This window comes from Lycorma delicatula, chromosome 4, assembly GCF_047948215.1.
Source record: "Lycorma delicatula isolate Av1 chromosome 4, ASM4794821v1, whole genome shotgun sequence".
Classification (NCBI taxonomy): domain Eukaryota; kingdom Metazoa; phylum Arthropoda; class Insecta; order Hemiptera; family Fulgoridae; genus Lycorma; species Lycorma delicatula.
Window position 1 is genome coordinate 77,498,986 of NC_134458.1, and position 21,828 is coordinate 77,520,813.

The 21,828-nt window shown below is 29.6% G+C and overlaps 1 protein-coding gene across 4 annotated transcripts in view; it reads right to left on the reverse strand.

Moving 5' to 3' along the window:
- Nucleotides 1-10,103: 10,103 nt before the first annotated feature.
- The window catches only part of Wdr62 (WD repeat domain 62), a 315,495-nt gene continuing 303,770 nt past the window's right edge, over nt 10,104-21,828 (reverse strand). For 2 of the 4 annotated variants that reach the window (XM_075363395.1, XM_075363397.1), the window contains exons 29-30: nt 17,643-17,800; nt 10,105-10,921 (exon numbers count right to left, since the gene is read on the reverse strand). In XM_075363395.1, coding sequence (XP_075219510.1) covers nt 10,584-10,921; nt 17,643-17,800 — 496 coding nt within the window. In that variant the 3' untranslated portion in view covers nt 10,105-10,583. Of the gene's footprint in view, nt 10,922-17,642; nt 17,801-21,828 lie in introns of all 4 variants that reach the window. The other 2 variants (XM_075363396.1, XM_075363398.1) reach the window with 2 other exon arrangements.

The following is a 21,828-nucleotide window of genomic DNA, read 5'->3' on the forward strand; positions in this document are numbered from 1 at the left end:
CCCTTACAACCATTTAACCAAGTCCGTAAAAGTGTGACTCTATGGTTCATTCTAATTATCAAAGAAGGCTACTTATTTATCAAAACAAACAACCTAACAAAAGCTAGACTGCAATGACAATACTTTATGATTAAGTGGATCGTATACAAACCAAGTCCTTAATCTCATACCACATAAAACTGTTGATTCAACATTACAATTTTGACTTACTACTGCCCCAAGGTCCACCAGTTAATTAAATTACAAAATTCATAAACAAAAGAAACAATTGGGAACGTCTTTTCACAATGCCCATTGACAAGGAGATTGTCTACATACTTTAAATAACAGTAACGTTATTGCATTTTTTATTTCATGATTAAAAGATTTCAGGTGCATGTTCATATTTAAAGAGAATAAAAGTAAAATCTAAGCTTGTAATAAAAATTATATACCAAGTACAAGTAGTAAAAGTAGATATAACTTACATCTAAAGGCTACTATGTGCCTAGGATTGCAACTATTCTGATATTTAAAATTCTAACATGCCCTCTGAGCTTGTGCCAATTAATTTATCATTATAACACTGATACACTGAATGGAAATACTGATATAACTGTATAAGCAAGACCCAGGATTAGCAGGATTCTATAGTTTCATGGAAGGACTTAACTATGGTTACAACAAAAGGTTCATATACTAGAGTAAAAGTACTCAAGGAGCGCATTGCTTACATCCAATATTTCACATTTATTATAACCAGATTAAGATTTAAGTTCCAAATATGCAAACAGTCATTCATACAAGGGGAAAATATACACTGCTATGAAAACACATTGTTGTGAGTAATGAAGTTAGTATGATCAGCCAAATCAAGCAATATGTGTAACAAAAGTTCTTAAGAATCATAGAAAGCATGGAAAATTACTGCATGTAATTTTGAATTCCACGATGCCAGACTTGTTGATTCAAAAACTGCTAAACAGAACACCATTTGCTTAAGAAACATATTAACCTGCAATAAATTGTAGATAATTCCATTCCATTCAACACTTTCCTAATACTGGAAATATTTGATTTATTCAAGAACAGGTTTTTTTTTTAGGAACAAATAATATTTTGATAAAGCATTTGAAATCCTTTCTTATTATTTTTGCAAAGTAACAGTGTGTGCAATAGCACACACACACAAAGTAACTTTTATTTTAAAAAGTTAATATGTGGAGAAATACAGCCAGAATAATATTAATCAAAAATAGTGTCCCTATAAATTTAAAAATTTGAAGAATTAATAAAAGGTAAAAAAAAATAAACATCATTTAGGGTGTAAATTTTATAGTAGTTTGATTACAACCACATTAGAATTTTGTAATCAGTTACAAAAATGACGATTAGGACAAAAGGTATTATTACTTTATGTTTTTAGAAAACAATGTCAGCAAAACAACCTTCTCCTGAAGCCTTAAGAAAATGTTGAATTAAACTACATCTGTCATTATGTCATTATAGCCAGTTGTTTTAAAACTATTCCTGACGGTCAAAATATTGTAGACATAAAATATTCTAACTTTAATATTGAAACTATCAATGAAAAAAAAAATACAGTTGAGAAAATTCATGAATACTTTCTACCATTACTAAACACACATATACTGTTCAATTTATAATGTTAAGTACAAGACTCTTTTTTTTACAAATAAAAGCATAGTTTTATAAATTAAGATAGTCAAACTGTTCTAAATATCGTAAAATATTTAGATAAGTTTTTGTTTTAAGAGTAATGATCTCTCTGTTATAAAAACAAGGTTAAGTTGCCATATACATGAGATCTGTACAAAAAGTATCTGACCATTATTTTTCTTGAAAAGTATTTTAATGTGAACAGTAAAACTTGACATCCATATAATCAATTGCTGTCCAAGAGCTTTAATGTCCAAGGGTTTATGTTAATGTGACAAGTATTTGTTACATTTTTAATTTGTGCATAATGACGAGATGTGTTGAACAACAATACAGAATAAAGTTCTGTCAAAAGTTTAGTGATACCCAAAATTAAATAATTCATACGATTAAGAAGGTTTTCAAGAATGAAGCTGTGAGGGTTACATAAATTAAAGATTGCTATAATTGTTTTCAAAATTACTGAACTTTGGTTGACAGTGATCAGCATATCGGTAGGCCATCAAAAAGTTAAATTCATACATATCATTTAAATAACATGCACAGTTTGATAATGGAAAATCATTGTCTGATCATCCTGAAAATTGCACATTTACTTCCACATACATGACTTTAACAGATGATTTGGGCACAGAGTAACGTGAAATTTGTGCCAGTTGCTTACACTTGAATATTAAGAGGTTTGCTTTTATGTTGAACAGGATATGCTGGAGTGCTTCAGTAGTGATCCTTACTTTCTTAAGACCATGATAACTAGTGATGAATCTTGGATGTACGGATATGTCCCAGAAACCAGAGCACAGTCATCGCAGCAGAAGTACCTTATCTCCAAGTTGAAAAAGCAAGACAAGTAAGGAGAAAAGTGAAAGTGATGCTGGCTGTTTTTTTTTTTTTTTTTTTACTCTTTTAGAGCTGTGCATCACAGATACAAAATAGAAGATCAAACCATCAGCAAACAGTACTATCTGAAGTTCTGTGTCATATTCGTGATGTAGTTCAGTGCAAGAGACCAGTAGAAATCAACAAGTGGCAGTTTCATTACAGTAATGCACCTGCCCATACATGATATTTAATACAGAATTTCTTGGTCAAGCATGAAATTCCTCAGGTTTGCCAGCCCTCTTACTCATCAAACATAGCTAACGTTATTTCTGGTTTTTCTCTTTGAGCTGAAGATACCAATGAAAGGGTACTGACCAAATAGTCAGAACGACAATGATGAATGGCTTGACCATGGTCTATGGTTGGATACTTTTTGTACAGACCTCGTTATATAAATGACTGATAAATAACTTTCTACATGAAGTAGTATATTTTATCCCTGTTAAAATTTGGGCTAATGAGTAACTCAAAACAGTGTATATTTAAATATTTATTCATAGGTATTTTAGAAAATATGAGTATAAATTACTTCACAAATTATGCAATTTTTATATGAAAAAACTTTTATTCAACATATGAACTAGATAACTTATACATTTACAACTAATAAAATTAATAGTTTACGATTTGTGCCATCCAAATAGACACTCAATGCCAATTATATATCATCTGCTGCTATCTTATTTTTTTCTTTACTTACAAAAATAACTGCAAATAAATACAGTAAATGCAAGTTAAAAAATTATTATAAAACATTTACTTCAGTAATATACTAAAAAAAATGTTTGGCTAAAAATATGGATAAAGCCATAGAATTTATAGAAAAATACTTTTGAATCTGTAAATAAGATGGCATGAAATATTGTTACTACGGAGATCATTACATTATAATTCACCTCAGTACAGTAAAGTATTAACACTTTTACGGTAAAGTATGAACGCTTTTTCTCTGATGAAAAGTAATAAATATATGTGAATGTATTATACTGTAATCAGTGGTGGCTCATGTATAGGCACTGCGGAACTGCAGCACCTTAATTCTTTCTTTATACTTGTACAATATATAATCCTTAAGCTTAATGTCAGTAGCCACCCCCCCCCCCCCCCAGTTTATCAAAAAGATACAAAAATCTTTGTATGGAACTGTGCGCTTCACACTTCCAGTGGTGTAGTGTTTGGCTGTTGTGCACATAGAAAGCTGCACATAAGGCTGTGAGGGAGAGAGAGACCACTGTTGCTCCCGCATTGTCGACCCTGGCGTACTGGTGAAAGGTATTTTTTTTTTTACTCTACGTGTATAGAACATTCCTTGTTCGCTCCCTTTTCTAGTTTAGTTGGTGGAAGGAATATGAAAGTGGTTTAGTTGTTTTTTCAGTAGTAATCAGAAGATGGTGGAAAACAAGGGATCTTTGATTGCCAAATCTGTCCAAAACACGCTGGAAGGGCGAAAGAAAAGGTAATTAGTAAAAACTAATTATGTATTTGTTTTTGTGTACATAGAAATTTAAATTAAGCACCATTGGACTATAGTGTTTTTATGCAAGCATTTTATTAAGTTATTATCTAATAATATTAAAAAATATTATCTGTATTGACATTTTATAATTTATTCGGTTAAACTGAATTCGGTTTTTAAGCACAATGCTTAAAAACTGTGTACCACATTTTTGAATGTGATAGTGTTTAGAATTATATTATAATCCTGCTTCCAGCTTTTGATTCATTTTTTTCAGTTCTTTTATTTTACAGTAAACTTTAACCATGGCCTTGGAAAGGCCCAGAAAAAAATTTTCTGGACCAGCACCCCTACTAATTTTAGCTACGAGCCACCACTGACTGTAATCAACACAGTCCTCATTAAAAAAATATAGTAAATACTGAATATAAAACAACTTTTATCATAAAAATTAATAAAACTAAAATTTATCAAGAATTTAATTCTTAGATAAACCGCAAACAATAGTTATAACAAAAAGTAATACATGATAAACGTTAATATTATTAACATTATTTATGTTTTTAACATTAACATTATTAATGTTATTATTATTACTTGTTTTATTTATATGATAGTTTCCACTTACCAACAATCTTTAATAGTATGTTCGAGTGCTTTCGGATCAGTAATCCATCCTCAGGAACATTGATTTGTTATAATTATAATTATTTACTTCACATATCATTAATTATACCAACTTCAATTTTAAAAACAAAAATTATAAATGTAACAACTGATCGTCAAAAAGTAAAATAATGTCAATGTTATCCATCATGTCAGTATAAAGGTCTCAATTGTTATGTTCTACAGAAACATTATTTTACTTTTTGACGATCAGTTGTTACATTTATAATTTTTGTTTTTAAAATTGAAGTTGGTATAATTAATGATATGTGAAGTAAATAATTATAATTATAACAAATCAATGTACCTGAGGATGGATTACTGATCCGAAAGTGCTCGAACATACTATTAAAGATTGTTGGTAAGTGGAAACTATTATATAAATAAATTATATATCAATATCAACAGGCCATGATTAATAAAATTAATTTAATATTATTACATTTATGCATTTATAAAAAAACAATTATATACAATAAAACTGAATGTAATAATGCAATGCTGTTCATCAATAGTTAATAAATAATACTGCAACAATAACAACAAAACAACAATAATGAGTAATATTTAAAATAAATTCAACTTATATAATCCAATTAAAAATAAAGTCTATTATAAATTATTTAACTTAATTTAGCAAATAGAATAAAATATTTTATCAAACATAGGCACTTTCAGCCAGTAAAATTAATATAAAAATATTATTAATAGTAAAGTCAACATCTAAAAAAAAAAAAAAAAAAAAAAAAAAAGTTATTAAATTATTTATCATTTTATTTTACTATTTGAATTAAAAAATTACATATGCATAAACGGTTGAAAAACATTAAACAGTTTGTTGACTAAATTACTAATAATATATTTACATTAAAATACAATAACTTTTTTATTTATATACAATCATTTCAATAAATACATAATACAATTTTAAAAATTATTATACTGAAGAGGCTATTACAGGACTGTAAGATGAAGATAAGCACATATATTACAACAATACTATCCAATTAAAATTTTTACAAGATAAAAACATAAATTTTACAAAATAATTTTCCTTTTTAAATAAAATAAATCAATATTAAAAAAAATAATTTGTAAAATTATACCATTTTGATACTACTAGCTTAATACCTGCTTAATAATCAATTAAATTATATTTGCAGTAAATACATACTAAATTGGCAGATCTTACAGATATTGTGAGTCCCATTTTCCTTAGGACAAACAATTCAAATTTCTGAGAACCTTAACCATTTTCAATTCGGTTAGTTCAGATAAAAAGAGTTATACTCAATAAAAGTAATAAATAAATATACAAATGGATGACAAAGTAAATGCTTATTAAGCATATAATTTGGATGTAAAAATTATAATCAATTTTGTTAACAAAATAATTTATGTAAGCCTGTACAGATACTATATTTATTCAGTTTCAAATCAAGAGTATTCAATATTTTATTTGTCAGCTTTTTTTAGACAATAAACAAAACATAGTCTATGACCTGCAAACTTTGAATGAAAAACTCAGAACCAGTCACAAGCATTATTTACCTTACCTTGTTCCAAATAAAGTAAAAATATAAATGAATACTAACATATCACGAATTGGATTATTCTTATTATTTTAATTATTACTAACTCATTTCCTACTGTAATACATATTTACATTCGTATATATTAGTAATAATCATTATTTACTAATTATTAAGTAGGTCTACAATTTTAAGCACTATTAAATATGGTACTATAGTCATTTGGTATTCGTTTATTTATTATTTTATGCACAGTTATTTATTTCTAATTATATGATTTATTTACAACTCGGTTATATAATTATTTCTTGGTTAAAAATATTTATAATGTATTGTTTAATCCATTATAGTAAAACTTTGATTATCGGTCAATTTTGACTACCAAACAAATACTATAATAAAAATAATATTTCAAATTACTTTCCATAATGGCATTTACAAAAACACACTGTAATAAACAACAATGGTGATGCAAAGTAGACTGATAGTCAACAAATAATAAATAATCTGCTATGGAATTTAATTCTTCGGAATTTCAAAGAGAGGATGATTTTTAAGAAAAATCACACTATCAAATATGAAATGAATGCCTTACTGGGATGGTATTACTATCATATTAAATAATATAAACAATCAGGTTTGAGTATAATTATCTCAGAAATGAGATTTTCATAAAGAAAACACAAAATTTGGCTTATTCACTATTATGTTTGACTGCCTTTAAAAATGTTTCTATACTTTATTAGAGGGGTTTTTTAGGTATCCATAAAAATGGTATTTTTAACAGATGCCAAAGGACATATTTTGGCTGAACATGCAAAATCCAAGAACAGATTGTTTCAAATCTTGAAGCCATTATTCTTCTAGTGTTTTAAATGGATTTATTGAATTTTCATAATTACAGCTCTAACAACGTGCTCTTTTTTAAACTAAAAGTCATCTTAAAAAAATATTTTTTTTAAAGACGATCAAGTGTAAAACTGATCAGACTAAATCTTTATCTACACTTTATTAATATCTGAAAGTCCATTTGAAAGTTACTCTCAAACTTAACTTCATAGCATAGTTAATCATATGATAGTTAATAATTCTGACAATTTGAATAATGTTCTTGTTACATAAAAAGAAGTAAAAACTTTGTTGTTGTAGTTTCAACTATGCCAATCAAAAATTAATTCTAATTCAGCATCAGAACTGGCCTGTCTAACAACCTGGTTGGATGCCGCAAGGTTCAGGTGACTGTGTCAGACAGGAAATTACACTTACAAGTGCAATAATATATTTGAATTTAAAAAATAATAATACAATAAAATCAATATAAAATTGTTTTATAATTAACTAAAATTCCATAGTATATTTAAAAAATGTATTTTTCAAACATTACAGACTGACATCAGATAAAAAAGATCTAAAATATAATGTTCAATCAGAAATTGAGTTAAATGAAACTTAATTTAATATACAGTAAAAAAGGTTTTTGATAAGTCATTATATTATATATACTATTATGTTTTATATAATCTTGATAGGAACAATATATTTTTTTAAATTTAATGAGCTCAATTCTTTTGCCCAAAAGACCTAGTAACTTTTCAATCAAGTACCTCTTAAAATGATGGCAAGCTTTTCTGTATTTATTCAAATATCCTTACCAATGAAAAATGTCAGTAAATAGGAAGAATTACTAGCTAAAAATTGACAAAGGTTAATAATTTTGTTTTAAATTATGATAAAACTTTGAATCTGCTTAATTGGATAATTCTGAAAATACCCTCTTAGTTATTGAATACATAGCAAGAAGAATCAAGCACCATGCAAACAGTAAATATTTATTTGATACAAAACAAAGTTTTGAACAAAAGACATTTACATAAAATAAATATATAAATACTATTGTTGAACAAACAAACTTCTACGATATTTTCTAAAAAACCTTTAACAAAAGATCTTTTCTAAGAACTTCAAAAATTTCTTTTATAATAAAACAATAAAAATTCAAATTAATATATAAAGATTAGAAGAGACAAAGCATTTTTTTGTTGCACAACCTTTTAGGTTCTAAAATAACAATTCTGTTACCCAGCTTTTTTCATAACAGTGACAGTGCCGATCCTGATTCTTGACTGATAATCAAAGTTTTAATGTATATCATTTCAGACCAACAAACAGGCTTTTTGAACCAAATATTTTCATAAGTTGAAGAGAAACATTTGTATAGATATAATTCAGCATTTGCTTATTAACAATACATGAAAAGTTCTTAAATTAGAAGATATAAAAAAAAGTAAAAACCATTACAACACCACACAATCACCAATTCACACATAAAACATTCCAATGATTTCTCTGTATTATATTCTACCTTAATTAACAACTAATTCAAGGTTAAACATATTTATGATATACATGTTATAAGTTAAATAATTACAATAGACAGATGTGCTAGAAGAGTAATTGTATATATGTACATGCAGAAAATTTAAAAAGGATTATCTATAATAAGAGTGGAGAGAAAACCCAATTGTTTAGGTAAATTACAATAAAATTTAATTCTACCTGATTAAAATTTTCCCCTATAGAATTACAAAAATTAATTTGGTTTCTTTGATGGCATTACAGTAAAAAAAACTGTTAATAATGGAAGGAGTAAAAAGCTTTAATTGCTTGTAACTAGATAAGGATAAGCAGGCATTTTTGCGTTTCCTTCAAAAGATGACCGATCATTCTCAGGAATTAGCCTTACAAATAACTGGGAAGAACGGAAAACTAAAAATATTTATTCAATAGTTAGGGTTAAACAAGAAAAAATTTAAAAGCTCTTAACTGCTGATTTATAGTTCTGACATAACTTACAATTGTCAGATCTAACACAGCAGCCACGACTTTTGACCTGCTGCCAGATCTGGGAGGGTACTATATTCTTACTCAAACTAGATTCTTAGTTTTTACGCAGCCTTTTTAAATAAATACATTGGAATTGATAGGTAATAATGTGGCCAATATATGTTTCAGTTTATTAAGAGATGAAGGTATTAGACCGAAAAAGGCCTGTACTTTTTTTTTAACAAGTTCCAAAGTGTGATGCTAATAAACATGATATTGATTAACAAAATTGTTTGCCCCAAATCTGCAGTCTGTAAGCACAAACAGAATTTTAAATTATAGAAAAACTGTCGACTAGTACATATTAAAAAAAATTTATATTAAATGAATCCAGGGAATAAAAACATAGGTTAAGTTTTCATTTGCCATGAAATATTAATACATTTAAAGTAAAATTAATACTTTGAAGTAAAAATAATGCTTCATAAATTGGTTTAAAACATGATAATGCCAAACATAAATAACAATAATTTTTTTTTTGTAGTTTATATTAAAAAGCCATTATATAAGTGCAAAAAATGAGGTGAAAACAAATCACCAAAGTACTGCTGAGATGTGCACAAAATTAAAAGCAAAGACCAGGTAATAACATATACAAAAAATTCATTTTTTTCATAACTAATCGCACAATCATAAAACGTAGTAAAATATATATAAATATGGATACTAAATAAAAAATTAAAAAGATAATTTAGCAACTAAAAATAAAATAACTGAAAAATAACGTATCAGCATATGTCGGTAATAATTTATAATAATACTACAGAGGTTCAAACCAGCCTGATAACTTACACTGTAAATAAATATATTTAAAAAAGAAGTATGATACCACAAGAAATATATTACACCATAAATTGTTAAAATATAAATTGTAATAATAAAACAGAAATATAAATTTTAAATTCGTAAGTTTTTAAAAATTCCTTCAAGATTAAAGTTACTTAATCTGGAAGGAATATGATAAAGTATTACTTAATATTTATATGATTAATATTGTATTTACAATACATTTAAATACAAGCTTAATATAAATGAAAATTTATGCTTGTGTAGTATACCAAAAATTTATTTTCTAGTGCACAAATATATAAATCCCATCAGCTTTAATATATAATAATAATTTATTTACAACCGAGAAGATATATTCCCTATTAAGTATTTGTACAGACTTACTAAGTTAAGCACATAAGTAATTTAAATCTACTTTTAAATTAGTATAGGTATCCTTAAGGTAATAATAATAATAATAATCAATGTACAGTAACAAACAAATATTTTTAATGAATATTAATTGTAATAATAATACTAAAAAAATAAAACAAAAACAATAATATTGACATAACAAATATCTAAAAGTTCTGAATAAACATTTTAATACTGAAATAATTTGTACTTACTGATAAAGTATTAAGTACATACATGAGGTGACTATCATAAGTAAATTGATTTTAAAATAACAACTGAATTAAGCATTTAGAATAAATTTAATATTTACTTAATCTAACTCATTTTTTTGACTCTTTTGTCATTCTTTGCTGAACAAGGGAAACAAGAATGTCTGAATATTGTTGCATCATTGAAACTACATCACCACTCCCATCTGACGTCGTAGTGAGAGCTTCTTGTAATTTTTGTTCAATGCCTTCACTATTTGACTGTGGATCAACAAATCCAAGTTTTTTCTGCGCTTCTAAGGCAGCTCCTTTAAGACCTCCGAGTAAGGCTTCTCTTTCGACCTGATCGACATTCTGTGATTCAGTCTCTAGTCGCTTGTGTAACTGTATGACACTATCAGCAGCTCGCATTAACTGCTCAGTTATTGAAGTAATCAGTTGCTGAGATACTGTAAAACAGAAAAAATCTGACAATAATACAAAAGAATTAACATAACAGAATTAACATAAAAGAAAGGAAGTGAGTCAGAAGGTTATTTAACTATTTCTGCATGAACTGCAAATTGAAAAAATTAATACAATAATATAGTTGAAGTGAATCATTTCTTAATTTAAAAAAAGTTAGCTAAGTCAGGACCTAAATGATTCAATCTTCTGCTTAATAAATAGTAAAAAAATGTTGTAAATGACGAGCAAATTAACAAGAAAAAATATACAACCCTACCATTATGATCACATGTATATGTACGATATATATGAAGCTTGTAATAAAAATTTGTGAAATAATTAATATTATCTGAATAATCAGATTTTCTAGTCACTATTTAATTTCAAGTATTTTCAGTCCAAAAATTATGAAAATCTTAGTATGTTTAGGAACTATTTTTAATTGCATATGCAAAAATTGAAACAATGTATTCATTTTTATGAAAAAATATTTAAATTCAAATTTTTTTTAAATTGATTTAACAGATTTGTTGGGTTAGCTGAAAATTACTACCACAACTTTTTTTTATTTTAAATTAATTAAATAATTATAAAGAATAGACTATAATGAAAAACTTTATTATTTTGAATTAACAGGTTTGGTTATAAGGTTATCATGTTATTGGTTCATATGTAATTACAACAGAATATAATAAAATTCAACCCAGGAAGTATATATGAAATGTGTTCAAAAAGTAACAAGAATTTTGAAATTTCACAGGTTGTATTAGTCTGATTCTAAGGATTTTTCTGTTGTTGTATTGGTAAACATGTCTGAAAAGTATCTGTACATTTTTAGCCATATTGGATGTTTAGTCTGCTGTCAGCAGTCAAAAGGTTAACACGTGTTTTGGTATGATCGGTGATTTTTTGTTTGTATAAATAATAGATCAGAGAATTTGTATTAAATTTTGCTATAAGAATGGAATAAAGTATAGCAATGTTTTAAAAAAGTTAAATATTGCTTTTTGGTGAGTCTGCTATGAGTAAAGCAAAGGTTTATGAGTGGTATAAGCATTTCCAAGAAGATCATGAAGACGTTGAAGATGACGAGCGCCCCGGACGCTTCGGCACATCAACAAACAATGAAAACATGGAAAAAGTGAAAGAAATAATTATGAATGATCGCTGTATCACAATCAGATAAGTCGCTGATGATGTTAGGATATCAACTGGCTCATGCCATGAAATTCTTTCGGGTATTCGTTTCGAGTATGAAACGTGTGACAGCAAAATTTGTTCCAAAATTGTTGAATTTTGAACAAAAACAGTGGTGAATGGAAGTTTAGTGCAGTTCAGTGAGCACTGAATGCTCAGGAGTCGCTAAATGAAGTCAACAATGATGCAGAACTTCTGAAATGTGTCAAAAGGTGATGAAACATGGGTTTACGGATATGAAGTCGAAACTAAGGCGCCATTGTCCCAGTGCAGATATTCTGGATCACCAAGACTGAAAAAACCTTGACAAATATGGTCAAATCTGAAGGTTATGCTCATCATGTTCTTCGATTTTAACAGCATATTGCATCATGAGTTCTTGCCACAAGGTCAAACAATCAATAAGGAGTATTACCTACAAGTTCAACGCTGTTTGCATGAAGCAATCCGAAAAAACACCTGAAATTTTGGCGAAACAATACATGGCTTTTGCACCATGATAATGCGCCTGCTCACACTTAATTGCTTGTTCATCAATTTTTAGCCAAAAACAACACTGTAATGATACACCAGCGGCCATATTCACCAGACATGGCCCGTGTGACTTTTTTCTATTCCCAAAAATAAAGAGAACCTTAATCTCATCTATGCTTTTCAAGCATAGATGAATAATATCTAATGGGGACTATTTTGAAAGGGATAACATTAATGTACATGAAAATAAAATTCTTTTCAAAAAACAAAAATTCTTGTTACTTTTTGAACACACCTTGTAGACATAGATATATTTTATACTGTATTAGTACCAATGTTAATAGGTGATAGGAGCAAATGATATGTATGTGTAAGAATGTGCACTAACATAATTGCATTTTGCATGGGATTTTTTGCAGAAAAAACTTAAGAAAATTCAATATTTTAATTTCATTTTATGATTTTATTTTTAGCACTGAATAACAATGAAAAGGTTTATTTACAGTTACACAAGTGTCATGATAGTACACAATTATTTATAGCTATAGTGTTATCAACTCGCATTTCTTAAGAAAAAGGTCTCTTTCCTTATTAAAATAATGCGCAAAGAATACTTCCATCTTATGATGTAAAATAAATAATTTTTAAACGAGTATTTTTCTGCTTTATTAAAAATAAACATTAAATACTAGATATGCATGACTCTTAACTACAGAATGAATTTCTATGGACAATCACGCTACAATGTATGAATGAATTTCTATAAATGAATAGTAGTGGTGGACAGTTAACTACCATATATGTCCATCAGTTTGTTTCAGAGAGTTAACTAATGATATTGTTTCTTTTTACCAAACATTTATCTAATAAACTTCTACATTTTTCATGAAAAGTGCCATTGTACCTAATCAATTCCTATTGGTTTTCTTCATATAGCACCAACATCTTACATTAAACACTACAATGTACTACCACTCTACTGATCAAATTTTATAGAGTACTTTTATACCTCTAAGTTATATGTTAGTATGTGCAAAAGACAATGTAATTTCATTAGAGCTGATGACATTTGTTATATAGAGTGAGCAACTTGAAACTGAACCGAGCTGGCTCAAATAGCACTTATTTAAGTGTTACTTTTAACACTGCTATCACTACGAGGGTAAATCAAATATAAACGGTTTTTTATTATTTTTTTAATTTATTTATTGAAAAATAAAAGCCAAATATAATTTATTTTTCTACATAGTTTCCTACTTTAGAAATACAATTTTCCCAGTGATAAGGAAGGTTTTTTATCGCAGCATCATAGAATGAAGCTGGTTGTGCCAGGAGCCAATTGCGCACGAATCCCTCCACGCCCTCGTCATCTTCAAATCATTGTCCTCCTAGAGATTCTTTAAGTGCCCCAAACAAATTAAAACTGCAGGGTGATAGGTCTAGGCTGTAGGGAAGATGATCAATTTGAGTCTAGTGTATTACTTCTAGCTTTGAGACCGTTAGAGCTGCAGTATGGGGTCTGGCATTGTCGTGGAGTTGGATGGCCTCTCAAATTGGTTGGTCTCATCTTTTGCAGCAATATGCAGCCCTCACCTTGTTCAACAGCTCGCAGAATTAAGCAGCATTGATTGTGCATCGCTCATGCAAAAAATCAATGAGCAAAATGCCTTGCCGGTCAAAAAAAACGGTTGAAAGAACCTTGCCAGCTGACAGTCGAGTCTTGAATTTCACTAGGACTGCCTACCCTTTCCTCAGTCACTCCATAATGGCTTGTTTCAACTGGGGAGTGCAGTGGTGGACTTCTTTTGCAAACCTTGCTGTAAGCCTCTGACAGACCTCCAAACATCTCAACTTCTGAACTGCAGTCAAAAGGCAAGGGACCCATTTGGCACACACTTTACAGAACTGTAGGTCGTTTGTGATGATTGCTTGACAGCTCCCATAATTTATTCGAACCTGTTCTGCAATTTTGGATACTCTAATCCATCGATTATCTTCAAGAATGTCTTGAACCGTGCAAATGTCTTTGTCTGTAATGCTGATCTGAGATTGGCGATAGTAGTCCTGATTTTCTACTTGTTCTTGTCATTTCTTGAACTCTTTATGCCAGGCAAACACATGAGTCCTTGGCAATGTTTGGTCGCCAAACTGTGCAGTTATGTCTCTGGAAAATTTCCATTGCTTGAACTCCTTCATGAGCAAGAAATTTTATAATTATGTGTTGCACAGTGGAGAGGTGCATTTGTTGCTCCGACACTGTGAGCATTACTGAGAAACTGGTTAGAAGTGTGGAATGGCCAGCTCTCCCCACTCTTAATGACCCCCTCCAAGCATACTAGAAGCGTGGGCCCAGTCCTACCCACCATAGATGCTCAGGAACAAAAATCCCGTTTATATTTGATCTACCCTTGTATATTAGTACTGGCTATGTAAGTTACTACTCTCATCTAATGTAATCAGTTGTAAACTCTTCATGCTTCAGTGTAGTGTAGTTTCATTATTTGCAGTTGTGCTTTTTCTAAAATGCCTTATCCGATTGAGAAAAGGGTTGCTATAGTGGAAGCTTATAGCAACCCTAGGTTGCTAAGCTTTATAATTAAGTTTTATAGTAGACCCTTTCAAGAAATGTGTCAAATATTTGCAGAAAAACTCTCAAATATCAGTATCCCAGAAAATAGTAACATTCACAATTTGATTAGGAAATGGCATATAATAGGGTTGGTAAAATCAAAACAAAACAGGCAATCTTGGACTCCAGAGGCCATAGCCAAAGAAGAATAAGAATTTTTGCCAGTTTGAAAAAATTGATATGCTAGTTATCAAAATGAAATGGTTTAAAATATTCATCTTGCTATACGATTCCTCATGAATTAAATTTGAAACTATATTCTCTAATAACTATGAACAGACTGTTCTTAAGAGAACAGACTGAAACATCTTAATTATCATGAATGGCTTCTAAAAAGCACTGTTGATGGGCAGACAGACTATCCATCAGTCTAAATCTTAAAAATGTTGTATTTCATGTCAGCCAAGGCATGGTTTCATTTATCTGGCCATGTTAATTCACACAACATCAGGTATTGGATGACTAAAAATCTTCATCAATGTTTCAGCATCAACATCCACTTAATAATGAGATAATCAGTGTAGAGTGAGCAGTTTTGGTAATTGTAGAATGAACTGGTTATAGAAAAACGAACTGTCAGAAGGCCTTTGTATTCCCCAGATTTGTCGGGGAAATTTTTTTCTTTGAGGCTATTTGAAGGTTAGAGTTTATGAATTAAATTCCCACTATAAATGAACTGAAGATGAAAATTCAAAGAGAAATTGACAACAATGTTTTGTTGTTAATATGATTTTTGTTGTGACTCTCAATATGATCATTTAAGCAAAAAAGTGCATCACTAAACAGGGCACTCACTTGGAACATTTTCTGGAAAAATATGATAAATATTTAAACTTATGCTAATGTAAATACAGAATTTAAGTTTTTATTTTTTTTTTATTTCATCCATAAAATGTTAATGACACAACTGTGTTTAGTCTGTATTGGGTTGTTTTTAAAGTTGCTCAACCGGTACAATAATAGAGAAAATGCAATGTGTGAATTTTTTTCTATAAATTATATCTTTGAGTTGTATTAAGAATTTCTGATTCAGTATTTTATTTATTAATTTTTAAAAAATCTATTAGTTAAGACAATTCAAGGTCAACCTTAAGACAGCAACCTTAACAGATTTGACATTAACAGAGTCAAAATTTCAGCAAGTATTGAGCTAAATTCAGAATATGTCATATTCAAACACTACATTTCTCATTAATATATATGTATACAGATAGTGCAGAATATTTTATTAATATCATGATAGTTGCATTTTCTTTGAACATGGTACTAATCTCATTTTAGTGACTTTTCATTGTTCTAATGGATAGAAATCAAGTTAAACAGATGGTAATCAAGACAGCATTAGAACAGGTTTTTGATCATAATAAATATGGTAGGACTAGTATTCTTTACAAGTACTTTTAGCTGTCATTTTATAATCAGAAAAAGAAACAAAATAAAAAATATTTTAATGAAATAATATAATGAGGGAGAAAGTTTGCAGCTGACTTGCACATATACAAATACTTCAATGTTAGGTAATCACAGTACAGACTTTTATATTAAATGTAATTAAAGAGAAAACTACACAAATCATACGTTTTAATAGCTTTTATCCATATAAAATCAATTGTATCACTATATTTTTGTAAATTTTATAAGTTTTAAAAAACCATTTTGAGATCCTATTTTACAGATGCAACAATATTTTCACCACACAGTTTCTTATTTAAATATGAAAAGCAAAAATATCAAGTTATCAAACATTTAACATGATGTTACTAACAAAAAAGAAAAAAATATGTTATAAGTCTTATTCTCTGCCAGCAGAAACAGAAAAGCTGTTGCAAACTTCCAACTACATAAACGTTTCACAGTAATAAAGGGAAAAAGAGAAGAAACAGGGTGAACAATGCAGATGATCTGAAGCTGGAGGATGAAGGAGGAATGAAGAAAATGAGATAGACATGTTAAAGGAATCGGCAAGGAAAGTAATGGAAGAGGCTCCTGAAGATACTTGAATAAAAGATGGAAATCAGAAGTCAAAGGACAGATAATGACGGACTTTACAATAAAGTATAATGAACAGAATGCATATGAATACATAAAATAAACATTAAGAACTATTAAACTATACAAGCAGCTTGTTTGACAAAAGCATCTATTGTTGAAATAACTTTTTTGTTAAATAAAAATTAAATGTAAAGCTAGGAAAGATTAAAGATCTTTTCCAAAATACATATATAAAAATGCTTCTATTCATTTAAGAATCAAAAAACCAATACGGTTTAACATCCCAAAAAAAGCTTATTTTTTACATTATTCCTATTATATTTTACTATTCCTTATCACCTGGAATGCTAATTCTTTCTCATAAACAATTCCTTAAATAATAATTACTCATATCACAAAGTAATTCTTTTCTGATATTATTATTTACTTACATGGTGCACTGGATACATCAACAGGATCAACAGATCGAACCATTCCTGATGAACTTCTTTGAATTTTCGTTGCACGTGGAGTTGTGCGTAGATCTCGCTCAGAACCACTCCGACCCAAACCAGGTGCAGCCCGCCGATGAGATGGGGCTAAACCCCCACTGAAAACAAAAATACATAGATTACTCTTTTGGTTTTTATTATAAAATAATTAGGCTTAAATGCATTTATAAATTTTAAATAAAATAGAAATTATTACTTAGGATTACATTATAATTAATTAAAATATTTATCACTATAATGCTTATTATTAGACTAGAATTTTTATATATCTGAAATATTTTTTCCAATCCAAATCCTAACTTTTACGCTAAGCATAAATATGGTTTGTTAGAACTACATTAAAACCTGATAATACTAGTTAAAAGAATCGTTTAAAATTTCTGTTCACAAATTAAAGCTATTTGAAATAAGCTTACGATGTATGGGGCTCCATGTATAACTAACTTCCACTTAGGTTTCACTTGTTCTTTCCACCATTCAAATTCGCAATTAAATTATAGATACTTAAGAAGGCATTGTAGCATTAATGAGTTTTGTAATGATTTATCATAAATTGTGTGTGAATTTGTTAAAAATTTCTGTCTCCATTTAATAGTAATTGGTATACTATATTTTTTTTAACAATAGTCACAATCATTATTTTTTATTATTCATTTAAGTTTAAAAATCACACTGTCAGTGATATTGTATGTTGTAATCTTACATGTGTATAATACTGAAATTTTTTATGTTTCAAATCTTCTATTTATTCAGACATTTATGGAACATGATGAATAAATAAATAAATTTATAAACAGATAGAGTTGTCTAATTATACTGACAAATATTAGTGGGATTGAGATAAAGAATCTATTTTCTGTCCAATTTTTATTATATTCTACTTTTCCATGTGCAATGATCATAAAAGGAAGGACCAATTTATAGCTTTCTGCTTTTTGGATTTTTTGATTAACCAGTTTGTAAAGCAAAAAATTTTAAATTTTCTCAATAACCAGTAACAACCATCCAGTTCATCATGTAAGGACCAGTCATTCTGACATACAGTCAGGATGTATGTATATAATTATAATTACACATCCTGGTTTTATGTATATGAAGTATTAAACAAGATAAACGTACTTTATGAAATATTATACTGCATTGAATCCAGATATATTTTAGTGACATGGACTGTTACGGTCATTAGCCACTAATAAATGGTAACAGCACGCAGTGAAATTGTACTGAAATGTTGCACAACTCTCATTAAACCATTCATCATGAAAGATGTACACAGTCCATCATGCTTTTTTCATGGCGTAATTATGAAAGACAGACCCCCATCTGTCACTATGTTTGAACATGTATATTAACATTCTACAAGATAAAGTTACGGGATTCATTTTATAAGGAAGTACAGATGTTTTATATAGATTATGATCGTTCACTATCATTTCCATTCAAGTTTTATTTTTAAAAAAATATTTACTCCTAATCGGCACATTTGTATTGATGAAAGTCTTATGGCTCTCTGGGGAAGACTCTTAAGTGCGGTTCAATCCTTCCAAGACAGCTCGTTTTGGCATAAAAATTTACTAAGTTTACGATAGTGAAACAGATTACTGTAATAATTTTAAAATTTATACTGGAAAGGACAATTCTGTACTAGTTATGACAATGATTTTCTAGCTAGTGAAAATATTGTCCTAGATATGTGTAGTAATCTTCTGAATGAAGGGAGAATAATATTCACTGACAATTGGTACAGCTCTCTTCGTCTGTTTCATGAGCTTCTAAAAAAAATACTTACTGGAACAGTTAGAAGTTGAAGGAAAAATATCCCTCACGAATAAAACAAATAACTTTAAAGAAGGGGGAACTTTCTTTTTTTAATGTAAACAATGTTTTATGCTTGAAGTGGAAGGATAAAAAAGAATTTCTGATGCTTTCAACTTTTCACAGACGATCCGACTTTATAGAGGTTGTGAGCCAGCGAGAAATTAGAAACACCAACCCCAAAAACACCCTGAAACCAATTGCAGTTGTTGATTACAACAAATATATGGGAGATGTTGATAAACAAGACCAAAGGTTGGCATCATTCCCAGTAATGAGGAGGTATGCTAAGGGGTATAAAAAATTATTTTTTTGATGTTACCTTATATAATGCAAGCATTATTCATAGAAATACGAGGTGCGACAATAAAGTAATGAGACTGATGTGAAAAAAAATGTTGCTTACCGATTTAGTCATGTTTAGTGTTGTCTCCTTCAAAGTAGTTCCTCTCTGATTGCACACACTTACTCCAGCGCTTCTGCCATTGATAGTAACATTTCTGGAACTCATCTTCTGTAATATCCTCCAAGACCCTCATCACAGCTTTTTGGACATCTTGTGTTGTTTCAAAATGGTGTCCCTTGACCGCCATTTTGACTCTTGGAAATAGAAAAAAGTCGCACGGAGTGATATCTGGTGAATAAGGTGGCTGTGGTAGTACTGAAATTTGTTTTGAGGTTAAAAATTGCTGTATTGACAGAGCAGTATGGGATGGCGCATTATCGTGATGCAGAATCCAATTATCAGCAATGTTGGCACGGACACGAAGAACTCATTTACAAAGTCTTTCTAAAATTTCTTTGTAGAAATATTGGTTAACTGTTTGTCCAGGAGGCACCCACTCTTTATGAACAATTCCCTTGGAATCGAAGAAGCACACAAGCATGCATTTCACTTTTGACTTTGACATGCGAGCTTTTTTTGGTCTGGGTGATCCCTTTGAGCACCATTGCGAACTTTGGTGTTTTGTCTCTGGATCGTATTGAAAAAACCAACCTTCATCACCAGTGATAACAGGGCTCAACAATTCTGGATTGATTTCTGTTTGCTCTAACAGATCGGCTACCACATTTTTCCGTGTTTCTCGCTGTTGTTGTGCGAGATTTTTGGGGACCATTTTTGCACAAATCTTTCTCATACCAACATCTTCAGTTAATATTAGACAAACCGTTTCTCAATTGATGTTGAGTTCTTCTGCAATCATTTTCACGGATAATCTTCGATCCGATCATACGATTTCACGCACCCTGGTCAAGTTGACATCTGTCCGTGAGGTTGATGGTTGTCCACTGTGGTCTTCATCTTCAACATTGGTTCTGCCTTCACTAAAAATTTTATGCCACCGAAAAACTTGAGTTCTTGACATAACCTCCTCTCCAAAAGCCTTCTGAAGCTTACCATAAGTTGTTGTTGCATTTTCACCCAATTTAATGCAAAAAGAAATGGCATACCGTTGCGCAATATTTTGCGGTTTCATTTCTGTGACGAGAGACACAAACACGTGTTCACTTATTACAGCACAACTCACGACCGAGCAGTTGCATCAATGTGCCGCTTGGACTAGAAGTAGCTTATAGACCAAGGTTAAAAATGGTGTGCCTACACAAGCTGCAGGGTTGCCACATCTTGCAAAGAAAAATCAGTCTCATTACTTTATTGTCGCACCTCGTACAACAGGAAAAACCATAAAATTCAATGATTTTCAGTTAAATTTAAGTGAGCAGATTCTAAATTCAATTCAACTCCAAGATAGGACCAACAGTGGTCAACCATCAACTTCAGCGGTATCTCCTCTTTGGTTGCAGGGAAAATTTTAGGCCCATTTTATAGAAAAGATTTCCCCAACTAGTAAGGATAAACCTACCAAGAGGTGTAAAGTATGTTTCAGCCAAGGAATAAGAAAAGAACAATATGTCAGTATAAAAAATGTAAAATACGTTACATTTAGAAAAACGTTTTGAAATTTACCACACAAGAACAAATACATATATAAAATGTAGTGTTACTAATAAGCAAGACCAAAAAAATCAGTGTTCAGGATGATATAAAATCAAATTGTAGAGGTAAGTTCATTAAATTTCATTTATTTGCATATTCAGGTAATTTGTTTCATGAAATGACAAACTAAGACAAAAACTCAGTAATAGAAACCTGTGATTTGAAGCAAATATTCAGTAATGAATGGGTTAACTAGAAGCAGGAAAACCAATTTATCAAACACGGCTTTTCAAAATTGGCATTTTACCTTAATTTGGCCCTTCCAACTTTCAAGATACTTTTTCTTGAGACAATCCATGCATTGTAAAATCA